At 38.6% G+C, this 20,401-nt stretch overlaps 1 protein-coding gene across 2 annotated transcripts in view; it reads left to right on the forward strand.

Moving 5' to 3' along the window:
• Positions 1-20,401, forward strand: part of TLL1 (tolloid like 1) — a 232,296-nt gene that overhangs the window by 202,168 nt on the left and 9,727 nt on the right. For both annotated transcript variants that reach the window (XM_061191578.1, XM_061191577.1), the window contains exon 18: positions 285-412. In XM_061191578.1, coding sequence (XP_061047561.1) covers positions 285-412 — 128 coding nt within the window. The remainder of the gene's footprint in view (positions 1-284; positions 413-20,401) is intronic.

A 20,401-nucleotide genomic window follows, 5' to 3' on the forward strand; every position in this document is an offset into this window, starting at 1 on the left:
ACTTACAGATCCAGCAGTTAAAAATAGTTCATTTTCTTGGAGGCATTTATCTAATTCATTGTAAACACAATTTCATGTGAACCCAAAAACAAACATTTTCTGATTATGATTATGATTATGCAACAGGTTTACCAAAGCAGATGAATATGATACTGGAGACTAGAGTGATGATTAGTTATTGAGGAAAATCTTTCATCAGGATAGTGTGTAAACAGGCTACTTCCTTGCTGGCCCAATCCTGGGCTGGATTTCCACACTAATTGATTTTATCATTATTGGCACAGCTGAGTGTGAACAGAAGATTCACAGTCCAAGTGGCTTCATCACTAGTCCCAACTGGCCAGACAAGTACCCAAGCAGGAAAGAATGCACATGGGAAATCAGTGCAACTCCTGGTCATCGAATCAAATTAGTAAGTGAACGCGTTGTTCTTTTTTCTGTTAAGCTGCCTGCCCGTGTCTTGCACAGCTAGTGCATGGAAATAAAATAAATAAAATGAATGTTTATTTAATTGAATTGAATTAGTAGGCAGATGGGAAAGACTTTCTTTCTTATGTTTTCCTACTAACACTAAATAAATTCCTGATTTCCTAGATCAAGGTAATAGTAATGGTAGCCATGTAGTTCTTGTACAGTCTTCTTATCCTGGATGGGATGCTTTAAAAGGCATTACCAAAATTACTACAAAACAGTATGTTCTACTTCCTAATATGTTATTGAAATAATGTTTCCAAATGGAGATATAAATGAAGGAACAAAAATATCAGAAATTCAGCAAGAAAGCAATACGTATTCACTTCAATGCAGCATAGTAAATTCTATCGGTTGTGTCAATTCTATATGACTCATATACAAAGCATATGTATTTTTATAATAAAACTAAGTTTGTCTTATGGTTTACGGCATATTATTTTTGCATAATGTAGTTGCCCTCTTTAGATGAGTACCATTATCGTTAGACTTCTTCCAAATTCAAATATGAATGTAATATATGTCCTCTCTCCTGTATTCTATGAGTCTTGCATTCTGTCCTGGTCATCTGACAGTACATCTTAAATTTCATTATAGGCTACATACTTGAAGAGTATAATTTAAAGAACTAGAATCATAGGAATATAGAAATTTTAACAATTTTCTGAAGTATGCTGTTGTCAAAAGCAGGAAGGAATGCCAACTAGCAAAGTTCAGGACAGTCTAAGAAGAACCATAATAAAGGACAAGAAATTGTCTTGAGAATGAGGCTACCAGTCCACTGTAGCTTACTGGACCAGTCCAGTTAATTTTGAAAGTCTGTTTGAACCCTTTCCTTCAGTGGGTTTTTTTGGCCAATAAAGACATCTTATTCATATGCAACATAATAATAATGTTATTAGAGACTGTCACTGAGATATTCATATTCCTATTATGGAGTTTCTTCCAATCACCGTATTTGTAAGATACCAGTAAATGACTTTTTGAACAGAGACATCAATTCATTTCAGCCACTCTTTGGAAGGATGCTAGGTGCTAAGATAACAGCACTGTAGGATTTGATTGCTTTCCAGTCCTGTTGAAGACCCTGACTGAGATGATCACTCTCTGAAGCTTATGGGCTGAGATGCAAAGGCTGCATTCTTTTCAGCAGTGCAATAGCTAAGGGAGTTGGGAAAATGGATTTTCCTGAAGACTTCTGTGTGTGTGTGTACATCCAAGTTTCATCTGGTATCATATTCCTTCTCCCTGAAGAATTTCTTTTTATATTGTGTGTAGAGTATGTCTGTGCAGTTTCACTTTTTAAAGATATTTTCATTGGGTATAAAATTCTAAGATAGCAATTTTATTTTCCCAGCTGCACTTTAAATACCTGACTCCACTATTTTCTGTCCTTCATGGTTTTTAATGTCTGTGGTAAATCTTAATTTTATTCCTGTGGAAATAATGATTCTTTTCTCTGATGGCTGCCTTCAACTTTTTTTTATCAGCACTTTGAATATAATGTATCTGGGAGTGTGTGTGTGTGTGTGTCCGTCTGTCTGTCTATCTGTTTAGTAATTTATCCTTCTGAGAAGTCTCTGAATTTCTTGCATCTATGTTGTGATGTCTGCCATGAATTTTTGAAAACTTTTGACCATTATTTTTGACAAAATTCTCCTGCATTATTGTCTCTCTTCTTCTGGGATTAAAATTACACATATGTGAGATTGTTTCATATTATCCCATAACTCTTGAATTCTGTTATTTTTTTGCCACTCTTTTTGGTTTTAAGCTTGGGTTTTAAGCTTGGGTTATTTCTATGGACCGATCTTCAAGTTCAATGATTCAGCTGTCTTGAGTGTACTTATGAGTTTGACAGAGGTATTCTTTATCTCCCTTTTCATGTTTTTTTTATTTCTTGAATTTCCATTTGATTTTTCATGTGTATTAGTCTGCTTAGGTGGCCATAACAAAATACCACAAACTGAGTGGCTAAAACAACAAAAATGTATTTTCTCACAGATCTGGAGGCTAGATGTTCAAGGTCAAGGAACTGTGGGGACTGGTGTCTGGTGAGGCCTCTTTTCCTGACTTGTAGATGGCTGCTTTATCACTGTGTCCTCACTTGGCCTTTCCTCTGTGTGTACATATGAAGAGAGAGAGACAGAGAGAGAGTGCGTGCTCTGGTGTCTCTTCATCTTCTTATAAGGACATTAGCCCTGTGGGATCTGGCCTCACCCTTATGACCTCATTTAACCTTGATTACCTCCCTAAAGGACCTGTCTCCTAATGCAGTCACATTGGGTTTAGGGCTTCAATGCATGAGTTTGGCCAGGATGCACAATTCAGTTCATAACACCATCTCTGCTGAAATTTCTCATTTGATAGATTAAACATAGGGGTCATGTTTGAGTCTGCTCTGTTGATTATTTTCTCTCTTAACACTGTGCTTTTCTTCTTGCCTTTTTGTGTGTCATGTAATTTTTGATTAAACATCAGACATTTTGTGTTTAACAGTAGAGACTTTATATCTGGAAATGGGTACATCTCTTCTGTTAGGCTGTTAGTGAATGTGTGTATATGGGAAGGGATGTTGTTGAGTGAATATAGTCAGTAATTAGCTGAGTTTGGGTTGTCTTGTTCCTATGATTACCTTCAGTGAACCATTGGCTTTTAATTCCTTTCTCTTAGATTGAAGGCTGGAATTTCAGATGCATTTTCTCAATGTTTCTCCTTTACCTTTAGCTTCCACTTTCATCTCTACCACAAATTGTATCCCTCTTCACACTTTTTTCCCTCAACCAGTGATAGACTGCAGTTACACACTGCTTGGTGCTTGGTAGTCTGGTGGTGAGGACGAGGGGTTCTCTACCTTAGACAGGATCTGTGTTTCTAGGTCTTAGAAATAGCCTTTCTCAGTGGTCCTGCCTCTTCTCTTCCTGGCAGCCAAACTCCATCTATCTCTGGTTGGTCTTCCATGGGAGAGTTTCTTTTCCCTCTCCCAGTTGTAGCAGGTCTCTGATATTATTGGTGTAGGCTCCTGAGTCCAAGACTTCCCCAGGGTTGGAAGTGTTATTTGTTTGTTTGTTTGTTTAAGGTTTCCTGTGGCTACAGTGGGTCTGCATGTTTGCCCTGGTGGTGACAGGTTTTCTGCTCCTCCCCCAGAGGCTTATTTTCTTTTCCAGAGAAGGGTTGCAACAGGACTTCATGCTTTTCTCCCAGCAGTGACCACTTCCCCCTCCAAGCCTGCAACAGCAAGAAACGCACTTGCCTAACTCCTGCTCTTCCCACAGTCTTTCTCATGAGCAGGAGATTGAAGTCCATGGAGAAGAGCCTGCAAGTGGGTGCAAACTCCTGTGTCTACAGCTCCTAGGGTGCTATACTCTAGTCCACAGCTGACCTTTACAATACATTACAATTGTAGCTGAATGCATCTAACCTAGTTATATGGCACCTAACATCTCCTCTAACTGTAGTCTGTCACTGGTGACATGCTCGTGTCTCATCTCTCCTTGGCAGGGGCTGAGAGTCAGTGGATTTGATACTACTTGGTTGACTAGTGACTTTGGCTCTTTGATGTGTTCAGCAAAGTTGTGATTTTTTTACTTTACATAGGTTTTCTTGCTAGGGTAGAAGGAACACTAGTCCCAGCTTTCTATATCCAAGGGGAAATAGAACTCCTAATATACCTCAACTTGAAAAAATGTCAATAATTTATTTTTTCTCAATTATATACCTTTCAGCTTATTGAGCATCCCTTTCAACTCTAGGACAGTCTGCTTCTTTACAAATTACAGGCAAATATTCCACTTGAAGATCAGGAGAGTCTGTTCAACAATGGTCATACATGCTAGTATCCTAAGAAGATAATTTTTAGAAGGAAAGGAGCTTTAATGCAACTATTGATCTTTGTTTTAAGTATTTGACTTTGTGATCTTTGTAGAAGTAGTTACAGTCTAAGCCAGAATCTTAACATACATCAGAATTAGCCTGGAAGACTTGTTAAAACACATTTTTGCCACTCCAAGTTTTCTGAATCAGAGCGTAATATTGATTCCACTCTCTTATTTCATTAATCATGTTTATATAAAGCCTGACTCACAATATCACTCTAACAATCAGGATCAGTAGAAAGTGTGTTGTAACAGATTGGCTACCAACTTCAAGTGATATTTTAGTTCTATACTTTTTAACTCTTACCATTTTGACATTATTGTTCCTTACGTTTACTATTTTTGTCTCCCTGCTTGTAATATAACTGTTAATGAATCTTATCTACTTTAAAACTGAAACCACTATCTGTTATGGATCTCAGCCAATGGACATTTGACCAGCATTGTTTGTAATATTCAAACCATTCAATTACCTACCTATATGTTTTGACATTTATTATACAGGAGATTTGATCAAGAAGATATATTGTTTAAAATAAATGTATTTTGTTTGTTTTCTTTAGGATCCTTAATTTTCATGGAGGAACTTGAACCCAAACTAAATTTGGAAAACAGATTCCAAGGAAACTTGGAAAATTCTGAAATCTATTAATCCTGTTAGGTCAAGAGCTGCTGATAGATACTCGGTTCCAAGCTAGTTTCTTTATAGGCCAAGGCAAAAAAGAAAAGGCAAAGAAAAGATTTGGTGTCCCTGTGTGCACCATGGAGCTTTCTTTACAACTCATATTTACTCCTCTTACCTTAGGCTGTGTGGAAAAATAAGAAAACATTTCTAAATATTTTACCTATTCATACAGAAGCAAAGAAAGGAAATTGTCCCTGAAGACAATTCCATGACATATTTTTTTAAAACACCTTGTTTATGAATTTTGAGAGTCTTATTGTTCTTTCTAACCCAGATATTCCTTTAACTTAACATAGAGTTGTATTGAGTAACGTGCAAGTAGTGGCTTATGGGCATAAGCAAGCCTCTTTCACTGCATCTGAGATAACCATTATTTTAGTTAATTTGGTTTATTTGTAAGACTACAAATTAATATTATTTAGGTTATTTAGATAATCTTGCCATTATGGAATATAAGAGGAATTACAATAAAATTCAGTGCCCTTTGTGAGATACAAGCATTCTTGTGCATAGTATTTATTTACCATAGTGTGGTTATCTATATCTAGTGAACAATAATTATGTGTAAGGACTGAACTATCAGTAGTGGTAGTTTATTACTGATTTATGGAAATTTAAGACTTCTGGCATTAATATGCAATTATTACCTTTTATGCACTGTTCTAGTTATCTACTGCTTCATAATAAGCTAACTCAAAACTTCATGACTTAAAACAAGAACGATTTTATAATATCCCATGGTTTTGTGGGGAAGAGATCATGATTTGAGTAATGCTTTACTGGCAATTCTTTGGTTGCCCATGGCATTGATTGAGGTCAGTAAGTAATATTCACCTGGGGCATGGTCTGGTTGGGAGGGTCAAGTTGGCTTTAATTTTATGTCTGTCACCTTGGTAGGGAGGGCTAGAAGGCTGACTTAGCTGGGACAACCAGAGCACCTACACATGACCATTCTAGCATGGTGGTCTCAGGGGAACCATACCCTTTACATGGAAGTTCTGGATCCCCAAAAAGAGTGTTCCAAGAGGCCCAGGGGAATACCTAAGTAGCTCCTGAACATTACCTCTATGCATTCTATGGTAAAGCAAATCAGAAAAGCTAACCAGTATTGAAGGGGAAGAATATTAGACTTCATGACTCAATGGGAGAAGTAGCAAAGAATGTGTAGCCATCTTTAATCCCACACATGCATTTAAGTGTATGAGACAGCATATATTCAGGAAAGTAAAGATGACACAAATGAGTTACTACCTATACTCTCCTGAGTAGTTTTCTCTAGGCAAAGTCCAGAATGTGCAGTCAGAATACTGTTAGGTTGTAGTATACCACCTAGTATACAAACAGGAAATATTTAAACGTAATTTTTTTCTAATTCAATACTAAATTCTATCCAGTAATATAAAATAGCAATTTGAATACAATAATAACATAAATTATGTCTCTACATAATAAACATACTCATTAATTTTTGTCTTTAAGTCATGAATTCCCTATTATAAAGCAAAATATGAAAATCAAGTAGAATTGTGTGTATGAGTCAATATAGCAGTTCTTGAGGATTTTTTTGTGTTCTTGTATATACCTTCTCTTATCTTTATAAGACCCTGGAATATTATCTTCATATAAATGCAGTAAGCTAGGGAGCTGGGATCCAGAGACCCTGGGAGTGTCATTTTTGAAAATTCTAAAATAGTCACTCTCTCATATGAAAGTCTACAAATAAAAATATGAATGTTTTTAAGTTTTCCATTTCTTGAAAATGCTCTCCAAATTGTAAAATGTAGCTTGGGCACATTTGTATCTCTTAAAACTGTACTTAGGCTAAGACTGTGTGTATAGTTCCCAATGGTTTCAAAGTGGTATCTTGTATATTACCTGAAGTTGATGTCATAAATGACACTTATAGATAAGGAAGCAGTCCCAGGCAGTTTAGATGACTTGGAAACTTTATAAAGGTAGTAGGAGTCTAAGTATCTTCAAGCCCAAGCATTCTGTCTCTACAGAAAAATCTTATTTTTCCTTATAGCATCCTGCATCAGAGAAGAAAGAGATCCATAATTGCTGTGTACATTTATGCAATAATTTAAATGGAAAATAATCATATTTCCTAATATGATTAGGAACATTTGTTAGGATAACATCCTAACAAAATTACAATGATTAAATAAATGATTAAATAAATATACAGCAGAGACTTGTGTCTAGATCCTAGCGCTTCTACTTACTAGTTGTGTTATCTTGGGAAGATACTTATCATTTTAAAACCTTGATTTCTTCATTTGGAAATTGAAGCTGCTGTTTATGAATTTTGTGTGTATACAAAATGAACTTGTATAAAACGTATTTGGCACAGTGCTTTATTAAGTGCCAATAAATGCTGCTGTATGATATCATAATAATAATCATAATTATGATAATAATCTAAACATTTTTTATTTTTATTGAAAATTCAACCATGATCAAGTTTTTGTGTAGCCTTATCAATTTGAAATTCAGTCCTTAGTGATCCACTGATTGTTTAGTAGCATATTGTTTAGCGTCCATGTGTTTCTGTTTTTTGTAGTTTTTTTCTTATAATTGATTTCTAGTCTCAAAGTGTTGTGATCTGAAAAGATGCTTGATATGATTTCAGTTTTCTTAAATTTACTGAGACTTGTTTTGTAGGCTAGCATGTGACCTATCCTGGAGAATGTTCCATGTGCACTTGAAAAGAATGTGTTCTGTGGCTTTCAGATGGAGTGTTCTCTACATATCTATTAAGTCCATCTGGTCTAATGGGTCATTTAAGGCCAGCGTTTCCAGATTCATTTTCTATCTGGATGATCTGTCCATTGATGTAAGTGAGGTGTTAAAGTCCCCTACTATTATTGGGTTACTGTCAATTTCTCCCTTTATGTCTGCTCATATTTGCTTTATATATTCAATATTTAGGTGCTCCTATGCTGGGTGCATATATATTCACAATTGTTATATCTTCTTCTTGGATTGATCCCTTCATCATTATGTAGTGCTTTGTCTCTTGTAACAGTCTTTATGTTAAAGTCTATTTTGTCTGCTATAAGTATTGCTACTCCGGCTTTCTTTTGATTTCCATTTGCATGGAATACTTTTTTCCATCCCCTCACTTTCAGTCTATGTGTGCCTTTTTTTTTTTTTTGGCCATGCCACATGGCTCTCAGGATCTTAATTCTCCGACCAAGGCCCCCTTCAGTGGAAGCACAGAGTCCTAGCCACTGGACCACCAGGGAATTCCCAGTCTATGTGTGTCTTTAGATCTGAAGTGAGTCTCTTGTAGGCAGCAAATATATGGGTCCTGTTTTTGTATCCATTCAGTGACTCTGTCTTTTGGCTGGAGCAATTAGTCCATTTACATTTAAGGTAATTATTGATATGCATGTTTTGTTGCCACTTTGTTAATGGTTTTGGGGTTGTTTTTGTAGGTCATTTTTTTTCTTTCTTCTTCTTTTTTCCCTTCTCTTGTGATTTGATGACTGTGTTTAGTATTATGTCTTTAGATTCCTTTTCCTTTTTTATGTGCATATTTATTATAGATTTTTGGTTTGAAGTTACCACAGGTTTTTTTTTATAGCAGTCTATGTATATATGTGATTATTTTAATTTGCAGATCTCTTCATTTCAAATGCATTTTAAAATCCCTGCATTTGTACTCTCCTGCTATCATGATTACTGTTTTGGGTATCATATTTTACATCTAATTCTTTTGTGTATCCCTTAACTGCTTACTCTGAATACAGATGATTTTACTAGTTTTGTCTTTTAACCTCCTTACTAGCTTGTATGTGTATGATTTCCTACCTTTGCTGTATGTTTGCCTTTACTGGCAAACTTTTTCATTTTGTAATTTTCTTGTCTCTAACTGTGGCCTTTTCTTTTTTGCCTAGACAGGTTCCTTTAACATTTGTTGTAAAGCTGGTTTGGTGGTGCTGAATTCTTTTAGCTTTTGCTTGTCTGTAAAGTTTTTGATTTCTCCATCAAATCTGAACAAGAACCTGGCTGGGTAGAGTATTCTTGGGTGGAAATTTTTCTCTTTCATCATTTTAAAAATATTATGCCACTCCCTTCTGGCCTGCAGAGTTTCTGCTGAAAAAAATCAGCTGATAGTCTTATGGAAGTTCCCTTGTATGTTATTTGTTGCTTTTCCCTTGCTACTTTTAATATTCTCTCTTTACCTTTGTGTCACGTTTTTTTTGTTTACCATCTTTACTGGAGTATAATTGCTTTACAGTGGTGTGTTAGTTTCTGATTGATAACAAAGTGAATCAGTTATACATATACATATGTTCCCATATCTCTTCCTTCTTACATCTCCCTCCCTCCCACCCTCCCTATCCCCCACCTCTAGGTGGTCACAAACCACCAAGCTGATCTCCCTGTGCTATGAGGCTGCTTCACACTGGCTATCTACATTAAGTTTGGTAGTGTATATATGTCCAAGCCAATCTCTCACTTTGTCACAGCGTACCCTTCCCCCTCCCCATATCCTCAAGTCCATTCTCTAGTAGGTCTGTGTCTTTATTCCCGTCTTACCACTAGGTTCTTCATGACCTTTTTTTTTTTCTCTTAAATTCCATATATACGTGTTAGCATACTGTATTTGTTTTTCTCTTTCTGACTTACTTCACTCTGTATGACAGACTCTAGGTCCATCCACCTCATGACAAATAACTCAATTTCGTTTCTTTTTATGGCTGGGTAATATTCCATTGAATATATGTGCTACATCTTCTTTATCCATTCATCTGTTGATGGACGCTTAGGTGGCTTCCATGTCCTGGCTATTCTAAATACAGCTGCAATGAATATTTTGGTACATGACTCTTTTTGAATTATGGTTTTCTCAGGGTATATGCCCAGTAGTGGGATTGCTGGGTCATATGGTAATTCTATTTTTAGTTTTTTAAGGAACGTCCATACTATTCTCCATAGTGGCTGTATCAATTTACATTCCCACCAACAGTGCAAGAGGGTTCCCTTTTCTCCACACCCTCTCCAGCATTTATTGTTTCTAGATTTTTTTTTAAACATCTTTATTGAAGTATAATTGCTTTACAATGGTGTGTTCGTTTCTGCTTTATAACAAAGTGAATCAGTTATACATATACATATGTTCCCATATCTCTTCCCTCTTGCATCTCCCTCCCTCCCACCCTCCCCATCCCACCCCTCTAGGTGGTCACAAAGCACCGAGCTGATCTCCCTGTGCTATGCAGCTGCTTCCCACTAGCTAGCTATTGTACATTTGGTAGTGTATATATGTCCATGACACTCTCTCACCCTGTCACATCTCACCCTTCCCCCTCCCCCTATCGTCAAGTCCATTCTCTAGTAGGTCTGTGTCTTTATTCCCGTCTTGCCACTAGGTACTTCATGGCCCTTTTTTTTTTTTCCTTAGATTCCATATATATGTGTTAGCATACTGTATTTGTTTTTCTCTTTCTGACTTGCTTCACTCTGTATGACAAACTCTAACTCCATCCACCTCATTACAAATACCTCCATTTCATTTCTTTTTATGGCTGAGTAATATTCCATTGTATATACGTGCCACATCTTCTTTATCCATTCATCCGATGATGGACACTTAGGTTGCTTCCATGTCCTGGCTATTGTAAATAGAGCTGCAATGAACATTTTGGTACATGACTCTTTTTGAACTATGGTTTTCTCAGGGTATATGCCCACTAGTGGGATTGCTGGGTCATATGGTAGTTCTATTTCTAGTTTTTTAAGGAACCTCCATACTATTCTCCATAGTGGCTGTATCAATTTACATTCCCACCAACAGTGCAAGAGTGTTCCCTTTCCTCCACACCCTCTCCAGCATTTATTGTTTCTAGATTTTTTGATGATGGCCAATCTGACTGGTGTGAGATGATATCTCATTGTAGTTTTGTTTGCATTTCTCTAATGATTAATGATGTTGAGCATTCTTTCATGTGTCTGTTGGCAATCTGTATATCTTCTTTGGAGAAATGTCTATTTAGGTCTTCTGCCCATTTTTGGATTGGGTTGTTTGTTTTTTTGTTATTGAGCTGCATGAGCTGCTTGTAAATCTTGGAGATTAATCCTTTGTCAGTTGCTTCATTTGGAAATATTTTCTCCCATTCTGAGGCTTGCTTTTGGTCATGTTTATGGTTTCCTTTGCTGTGCAAAAGCTTTTAAGTTTCATTAGGTCCCATTTGTTTATTTGTGTTTTTATTTCCATTTCTCTAGGAGCTGGGTCAAAAAGAATCTTGCTGTGATTTATGTCATAGAGTGTTCTGCCTATGTTTTCCTCTAAGAGTTTTATAGTGTCTGGCCTTACACTTAGGTCTTTAATCCATTTTGAGTTTATTTTTGTGTATGATGTCAGGGAGTGTTCTAATTTCATACTTTTACATGTACCTGTCCAATTTTCCCAGCACCACTTATTGAAGAGGCTGTCTTTTCTCCACTGTATATGCTTGCCTCCTTTATCAAAGATAAGGTGACCATATGTGTGTGGGTTTATCTCTGGGCTTTCTATCCTGTTCTATTGATCTATATTTCTGTTTTGGTGCCAGTACCAAACTGTCTTGATTACTGTAGCTTTGTAATATAGTCTGAAGTCAGGGAGCCTGATTCCTCCAGCTCCATTTTTCGTTCTCAAGATTGCTTTGGCTATTCGGGGTCTTCTGTGTTTCCATACAAATTGTGAAATTTTTTGTTCTAGTTCTGTGAAAAATGCCAGTGGTAGTTTGATAGGGATTGCATTGAATATGTAGATTGCTTTGGGTAGTAGAGTCATTTTCACAATGTTGATTCTTCCAATCCAAGAACATGGTATATTTCTCCATCTATTTGTATCATCTTTAATTTCTTTCATCAGTGTCTTATAATTTTTTGCATACAGGTCTTTTGTCTCCTTAGGTACGTTTATTCCTAGATATTTTATTCTTTTTGTTGCAATGGTAAACGGGAGTGTTTTCTTAATTTCACTTTCAGATTTTTCATCATTAGTGTATAGAAATGCAAGAGATCTCTGTGCATTAATTTTGTATCCTGCTACTTTACCAAATTCATTGATTAGCTCTAGTAGTTTTCTGGTAGCATCTTTAGGATTCTCTATGTATAGTATCATGTCATCTGCAAACAGTGACAGCTTTACTTCTTCTTTTCTGATTTGGATTCCTTTTATTTCTTTTTCTTCTCTGACTGCTGTGGCTAACACTTCCAAAACTATGTTGAATAATAATGGTGAGAGTGGGCAACCTTGTCTTGTTCCTGATCTTAGTGGAAATGGTTTCAGTTTTTCACCATTGAGGACAATATTGGCTGTGGGTTTGTCATATATGGCCTTTATTATGTTGAGGAAAGTTCCCTCTATGTCTACTTTCTGCAGGGCTTTTATCATAAATGGGTGTTGAATTTTGTCGAAAGCTTTTTCTGCATCTATTGAGATGATCATATGGTTTTTCTCCTTCAATTTGTTAATATGGTGTATCACGTTGATTGATTTGCGTATATTGAAGAATCCTTGCCTTCCTGGGATAAACCCCACTTGATCATGGTGTATGATCCTTTTAATGTGCTGTTGGATTCTGTTTGCTAGTATTTTGTTGAGGATTTTTGCATCTATGTTCATCAGTGATATTGGCCTGTAGTTTTCTTTCTTTGTGACATCTTTGTCTGGTTTTGGTATCAGGGTGATGGTGGCCACATAGAATGAGTTTGGGAGTGTTCCTTCCTCTGCAATATTTTGGAAGAGTTTGAGAAGGATAGGTGTTAGCTCTTCTCTAAATGTTTGATAGAATTCGCCTGTGAAGCCATCTGGTCCTGGGCTTTTGTGTGTTGGAAGATTTTTAATCACAGTTTCAATATCAGTGCTTGTGATTGGTCTGTTCATATTTTCTATTTCTTCCTGGTTCAGTCTCGGCAGGTTGTGCATTTCTAAGAATCTGTCCATTTCTTCCAGGTTGTCCATTTTATTGGCATAGAGTTGCTTGTAGTAATCTCTCATGATCGTTTGTATTTCTGCAGTGTCAGTGGTTACTTCTCCTTTTTCATTTCTAATTCTATTAATTTGAGTCTTCTCCCTTTTTCTCTTGATGAGTCTGGCTAATGGTTTATCAATTTTGTTTATCTTCTCAAAGAACCAGCTTTTAGTTTCATTGATTTTTGCTATTGTTTCCTTCATTTCTTTTTCATTTATTTCTGATATAATCTTTATGATTTCTTTCCTTCTGCTAGCTTTGGGGTTTTTTTGTTCTTCTTTCTCTAATTGCTTCAGGTGCAAGGTTAGGTTGTTTATTCGAGATGTTTCCTGTTTCTTGAGGTAGGCTTGTATTGCTATAAACTTCCCTCTTAGCACTGCTTTTGCTGCATCCCATAGGTTTTGGGTCGTCATGTCTCCATTGTCATTTGTTTCTAGGTATTTTTTGATTTCCCCTTTGATTTCTTCAGTGATCACTTCGTTATTAAGTAGTGTATTGTGTAGCCTCCATGTGTTTGTATTTTTTACAGATCTTTTCCTGTAATTGATATCTAGTCTCATAGCGTTGTGGTTGGAAAAGATACTTGATACGATTTCAATTTTCTTAAATTTACCAAGGCATGATTTGTGACCCAAGATATGATCTATCCTGGAGAATGTTCCATGAGCACTTGAGAAAAATGTGTATTCTGTTGTTTTTGGGTGGAATGTCCTATAAATATCAATTAAGTCCATCTTGTTTAATGTATCATTTAAAGCTTGTGTTTCCTTATTTATTTTCATTTTGGATGATCTGTCCATTGGTGAAAGTGGGGTGTTAAAGTCCCCTACTATGATTGTGTTGCTGTCGATTTCCCCTTTTATGGCTGTTAGTATTTGCCTTATGTATTGAGGTGCTCCTATGTTGGGTGCATAAATATTTACAATTGTTATACCTTCCTCTTGGATCGATCCCTTGATCATTATATAGTGTCCTTCTTTGTCTCTTGTAATAGTCTTTATTTTAAAGTCTATTTTGTCTGATATGAGAGTTGCTACTCCAGCTTTCTTTTGATTTCCATTTGCATGGAATATCTTTTTCCATCCCCTCACTTTCAGTCTGTATGTGTCTCTAGGTCTGAAGTGGGTCTCTTGTAGACAGCATATATACGGGTCTTGTTTTTGTATCCATTCAGCCAGTCTGTGTCTTTTGGTGGGAGCATTTAATCCATTTACATTTAAGGTAATTATCGATATGTATGTTCCTATTCCCATTTTCTTAAATGTTTTGGGTTTGTTATTGTAGGTGTTTTCCTTCTCTTGTGTTTCTTGCCTAGAGAAGTTCCTTTAGCATTTGTTGTAAAGCTGGTTTGGTGGTGCTGAACTCTCAGCTTTTGCTTGTCTGTAAAGGTTTTAATTTCTCCATCAAATCTGAATGAGATCCTTGCTGGGTAGATTAATCTTGGTTGTAGGTTTTTCTCCTTCATCACTTTAAGTATATCCTGCCACTCCCTTCTGGCTTGCAGAGTTTCTGCTGAAAGATCAGCTGTTAACCTTATGGGGATTCCCTTGTGTGTTATTTGTTGTTTTTCCCTTGCTGCTTTTAATATGTTTTCTTTATATTTAATTTTTGACAGTTTGATTAATATGTGTCTTGGTGTGTTTCTCCTTGGATTTATCCTGTATGGGACTCTCTGTGCTTTCTGGACTTGATTAACTATTTCCTTTCCCATATTAGGGAAGTTTTCAACTATAATCTCTTCAAATATTTTCTCAGTCCCTTTCTTTTTCTCTTCTTCTTCTGGGACCCCTATAATTCGAATGTTGGTGCGTTTAATGTTGTCCCAGAGGTCTCTGAGACTGTCCTCAGTTCTTTTCATTCTTTTTTCTTTATCCTGCTCTGCAGTAGTTATTTCCACCATTTTATCTTCCAGGTCACTTATCCGTTCTTCTGCCTCAGTTATTCTGCTATTGATCCCTTCTAGAGTATTTTTAATTTCATTTATTGTGTTGTTCATCATTGCTTGTTTCCTCTTTAGTTCTTCTAGGTCCCTGTTAAATGTTTCTTGCATTTTGTCTATTCTATTTCCAAGATTTTGGATCATCTTTACTATCATTATTCTGAATTCTTTTTCAGGTAGACTGCCTATTTCCTCTTCATTTGTTAGGTCTGATGGGTTTTTACCTTGCTCCTTCACCTGCTCTGTGTTTTTCTGTCTTCTCATTTTGCCTATCTTACTGTGTTTGGGGTCTCCTTTTCACAGGCTACATGTTCGTAGTTTCCGTTGTTTTTGGTGTCTGTCTCCAGTGGCTAAGGTTGGTTCAGTGGGTTGTGTAGGCTTCCTGGTGGAGGGAACTAGTGCCTGTGTTCTGGTGGATGAGGCTGGATCTTGTCTTTCTGGTGGGCAGGTTCACGTCTGGTGGTGTGTTTTGAGGTGTCTCTGGCCTTATTATGATTTTAGGCAGCCTCTCTGCTAATGGATGGGGCTGTGTTCCTGTTTTGCTAGTTGTTTGGCATAGGGTGTCCAGCACTGTAGCTTGCTGGTCGTTGAGTGAAGCTGGGCCTTTGTGTTGAGATAGAGATCTCTAGGAGAGTTTCGCCATTTGATATTACGTGGATCTGGGAGGTCTCTTGTGGACCAGTGTCCTGAAGTTGGCTCTCCCACCTCAGAAGGACAGCACCAACTCCTGGCTTGAGCACCAAGAGCCTTTCATTCACAAGGCTCAGAATAAAAGGGAGAAAAAATAGAAAGAAAGAAAGAAAGAGGATAAAATAAAATAAAGTGAGATAAAATAAAATAAAGTTATTAAAATAAAAAATAAAGAATAATTATGAAAAAAATTTTAAAAAGTAAAAAAAAAAGAAAAGAAAAGAAAAAAGAACAGACAGACAGAATCCTAGGACAAATAGTGAAAGCAAAACTATACAGACAAAATCTCACACAGAAGCATACACATACACACTCACAAAAAGAGGAAAAGGAGAAAAAATAATTTATCTTGCTTCCAAAGTCCACCTCCTCAATTTGGGATGATTCGTTGTCTATTCAGGTATTCCACAGATGCAGGTACATCAAGTTGATTGTGGAGCTTTAATCCGCTGCTTCTGAGGCTGCTGGGAGAGATTTCCCTTTCTCTTCTTTGTTCGCACAGCTCCCGGGGCTCAGCTTTGGATTTGGACCCGCCTCTGCGTGTAGGTCACCTGAGGGCGTCTGTTCTTCACTCAGACAGGATGGGGTTAAAGGAGCAGCTGATTCAGGGGCTCTGGCTCACTCAGGCCAGGGGGAGGGAGGGGTACGGATGTGGGGCGAGCCTGCGGTGGCAGAGGCCGGCGTGACGTTGCACCAGGCTGAGGCGCACTGTGCATTCTCCTGGGGAAGTTGTCCTTGGATCACGGGACCCTGGCAGTGGTGGGCTTCATAGGCTCCCGGGAGGGGAGGTGTGGATAATGACCTGTGCTCGCACACAGGCTTCTTGGTGGCGGCAGCATCAGCCTTAGCATCTCATGCCCGTCTCTGGGGTCCAGGCTGATAGCCGCGGCTCACGCCCATCTCTGGAGCTCCTTTAAGCAGCGCTCTGAATCCCCTCTCCTCGCGCACCAGGAAACAAAGAGGGAAGATAAAGTCTCTTGTCTCTTCAGCAGCTCCAGACTTTTTCCGGACTCCCTCCTGGCTAGCCGTGGCGCACTAGCCCCCTTCAGGCTGTGTTCACGCAGCCAACCCCAGTCCTCTCCCTGCAATCCGACCGAAGCTGGAGCCTCAGCTCCCAGCCCACGCCCGCCCCAGCAGGTGAGCAGACAAACCTCTCGGGCTGGTGAGTGCTGGTCAGCACCCATCCTCCGTGCGGGAATCTCTCCGCTTTGCCCTCCGCACCCCTGTTGCTGCACTCTCCTCCGCGGTCATGAAGCTCCCCCCTCCGCCACCCACAGTCTCCGCCTGTGAAAGTGCTTCCTAGTGTGTGGAAACCTTTCCTCCTTCACAGCTCCCTCCCACTGGTGCAGGTCCCGCCCCTATTCTTTTGTCTCTGTTTTTTCTTTTTTCTTTTGCCCTACCCAGGTACCTGGGGAGTTTCTTGCCTTTTGGGAGGTCTGAGGTCTTCTGCCAGCGTTCAGTAGGTGTTCTGTAGGAGCAGTTCCACGTGTAGATATATTTCTGATGTATCTTGTGGGGAGGAAGGTGATCTCCATGTCTTACTCTTCTGCCATCTTCTCAAGATCCCCTTCTTGTCATTTTAATTACAATGTGTTTTGGAGTGTTTGGTGTGTTCCTCCTTGGGTTAATCCTATATGTGACTCTGCACTTCCTGGACTTGGATGACTGTTAAGTTTCCCATGTTAGGGAAGTTTTCAGCTATTATGTCTTAAAATTCATTATCAGCCCCTTTCTCTTCTCCATCTGGGACTGTAATGCAAATATTAGTGCACTTGATGTTGTTCCAGTGGTCTCTTAAACTGTCCTCATTTCTTTTCATTCTTTTTTCTTTTCTCTGTCCATCATCAGTGATTTCCACTACTCTGTCTTCCAGCTTGCTGATCTGTTTCTCTATTATTTAGCCTACACTTGATTCCTTCTAGTGTATTTTTCATTTCAGTTATAATATTTTTCATCTCTGTTTGGTTGTTCTAACTCCTTGTTTAAACCTTCTAACTTCTCGTTTTGTGCATCATTCTCCTCCCAAGTTCTTTGATTATCTTTACAATCACTACCTTGAACCTTTCTCAGGTAGATTGCCTAGCTCCACTTCATTTAGTTCTTCTGGGGTTTTTATTTTGTTCCTTCGTCTGGAACATGTTCCTCTGCCACTTCATTTTGCCTAAGTTGCTGTTTTTATTTTTATTTTTATGTATCTAGTAGGTTGGTTACGCTTCCTCATCTTGGAGAAGGGGCCTTTTGCAGATGTCCTATGTGTCCCAGCAGTGTGCTCCCTTCTTGTCACCCAAGCTATATGCTCTAGGAGTTCTCCTTATTAGGCCTGCATCGGTTCTTCAGTTGTGGCAGGCTGACTATGTGGGTGGACTGTTAGGCTTGGTTGGCCCCTGGTCTGGTTGGTTGCTTGGACCTGCCTTGTGTGGAGGCTGCCAGCTGCTGGTTGGTGGGGCCTGGTCACAAGGCAGCTAGCTGCAGAACCCCGGGGGGCCCCAAGGCTAGTGCTGGCTCACTAATGGGAAGAGTTAGGGTCCATAAGACTCCGGGGCTGTTGCCCACACACTGGTGGGTGAAACCAGGTCCTGGTGTTAGTGCTGGACTACTGGCAAGCAGAATCAGGTTCTGGAGTCTGGTTACAGGGCCCAGGAGTCCCAGAGCTGATATAAGATCACTAGTGGGAGGGGTGGGGGCAGTTCCTGAAACACAGGTGGGTACTGGGTCTGGGGTGTTCTGGAGTTTGTGTTGGCCTGCTACTGGGCAGGGTCAGGGCCCAGCTGGTCCCAGGGCAGGGTCTGGCCTGCTGTAGGCAGGTTAGGTCCACAGGTTATGGGATTGTGGTTTTCTTGCATCTGTTTTCTGCTCCCTGGTGGGTGAGGCTGATCCAGAGGCTAGGCCAGGCTTCCTGGAGGGCAGCACCAGGGCCCAGGGGATTCTGAAGCTGATGCCTTCTCACTGGTGGGTAGAGCTGGGTCCTGGCCATCTGCTGGGCAGGGCTGTGTCCAGAGGGCTGTGGGCTCAGGAGGTCTTTAGGCAGCCTGTCTGCTGCTAGGTGAGGCCAGTCAATGCACAAATGAATGGACATGGTTGTGTTCTAGTAAAAGTTTAATTACAAAAAAGCAGGCTTCAAGCCAGATTTCCTCTATGGGACTTAGTTTCTTGACTAAGCTAATAAAGTTATGGATAAAAGAGTTTGAAATGATGCAGTTATAAGTGTTTGTCCTCATTTCCCCTGAGAATCAGAGGGTGAAAATATTTGGCCTTACTTTCTATGGTAGGCAGAATAATGCTCCCCATTCCCCAAAGATGACCTTGTCCTAGTCCCCAGAAAAGTGTGTTGTATTGAGTCACTAAGTATGTTAATTTGCTAAAGCAGCAATAGGAAACTAATATATTTGCCTTGTTTTTAGAGTGTGTATTTGTGTGTGTGTGTGTGTTTAATCATGAGATGCTAAATGCATGATAACAGTTTTAAAGTAAAAGAAACCTTGGTTGAGAGATACTTGGAAAAAGTCTTCCTACTAGAAGAGGGATAAAGTTCTGAATGAATAAAGGGATAAAGTTCTATCATTCCTGGCTTCACCCTGTCTTGGTTCTGGGAGGCTCAACTGATCATTAAATTTCTGGTACTTTTTTCATATTCTGAATTACACTTCATTAAAAACAAAATAAAACAAATGAAACAGAAATAAAGTTCTAGGCATAGAAGCACACAATAGGCTAATACACTTATGTCATTTTTATTTTATTTATCATATCCTAAAGCTTTGCTAAGTTATATAGTTGTGATTTACAGCTTCATATATGGGATATTTGGAAAACAAAACACCCACAAGTGTTATATAATTCTCCACCATCAATCCATTATAAGTATATTTGATCACTGTTATAGAGTATTCATGGGAAAGAAAAGTCTTTTGAATCAGAAGACTGGGGTTTATATTCCACTGTGCCTTTTTTTTCCAGTGGCCTCTAATCCTTCCAACATCTTGTGGGAAACCAAATGATAGTTCTCACCGAAGGGAGGAAAAGGCAAAGGATGGCTAGAACTCGAGAGCTCTGAATTTCATCTCAGAACTGCTCACATTGTATCAGTCTCTTTAATTCTCTTAGTTTAAATCTTAGCTAGATTTTATTTCCACATTAAGCATTATCATTTTATTATCTTGTCCCTTGTGAATGTATCTTGTCCCTTGTGAATGTGACTTTGAATGGCCTTATCCTTTAGCCAGTGCCTGTATTTTCAGTAAAAGTACCTCTACAGATGTTCATATGAGGGGGCTGCATATGGAAGCTTGGCTGGTGGCCAGGAAGGTAGATTAGGCTTGCTTGGATGTTCCAGAAACACACAGTTATTCTCTCCAGAGCTTAAAATGAAAGTTCAATTTTATTCCTTTTGAATGAAACTCCTTAAATGCATTAGAATTTCTTACTAGAACTTACTGTTATTCACTCTTTTTGGTCTTTCTAAAACCTGGATTATGAACCTTAAAATCATAGAAATATAATCATGGAGTGAATAAGGTTTAAATGTTTGAATACCAAACTGTCTGTAAAGTCTGAGTATAAACGCTTAAGAAAAATATTTAAAAGTCCCCAAGAAAGAAGGCAGTGTTTCAGTAGAAATCAGAGTTTCTTACAGCTCCACACATCAGCTTTTCTGTTCTGTCTCCATTGTAAAGTTGAAGGACTTTGGGGGAATCTTTTTTGGGAATCTAAGTGTCTTCTAGGGAGACTTTTCTGTGCCATTGGTTTCTGGTGGCTGGAAATTTTCGCA

This window comes from Eubalaena glacialis, chromosome 5, assembly GCF_028564815.1.
Source record: "Eubalaena glacialis isolate mEubGla1 chromosome 5, mEubGla1.1.hap2.+ XY, whole genome shotgun sequence".
In the NCBI taxonomy this organism is placed as follows: Eukaryota; Metazoa; Chordata; class Mammalia; order Artiodactyla; family Balaenidae; genus Eubalaena; species Eubalaena glacialis.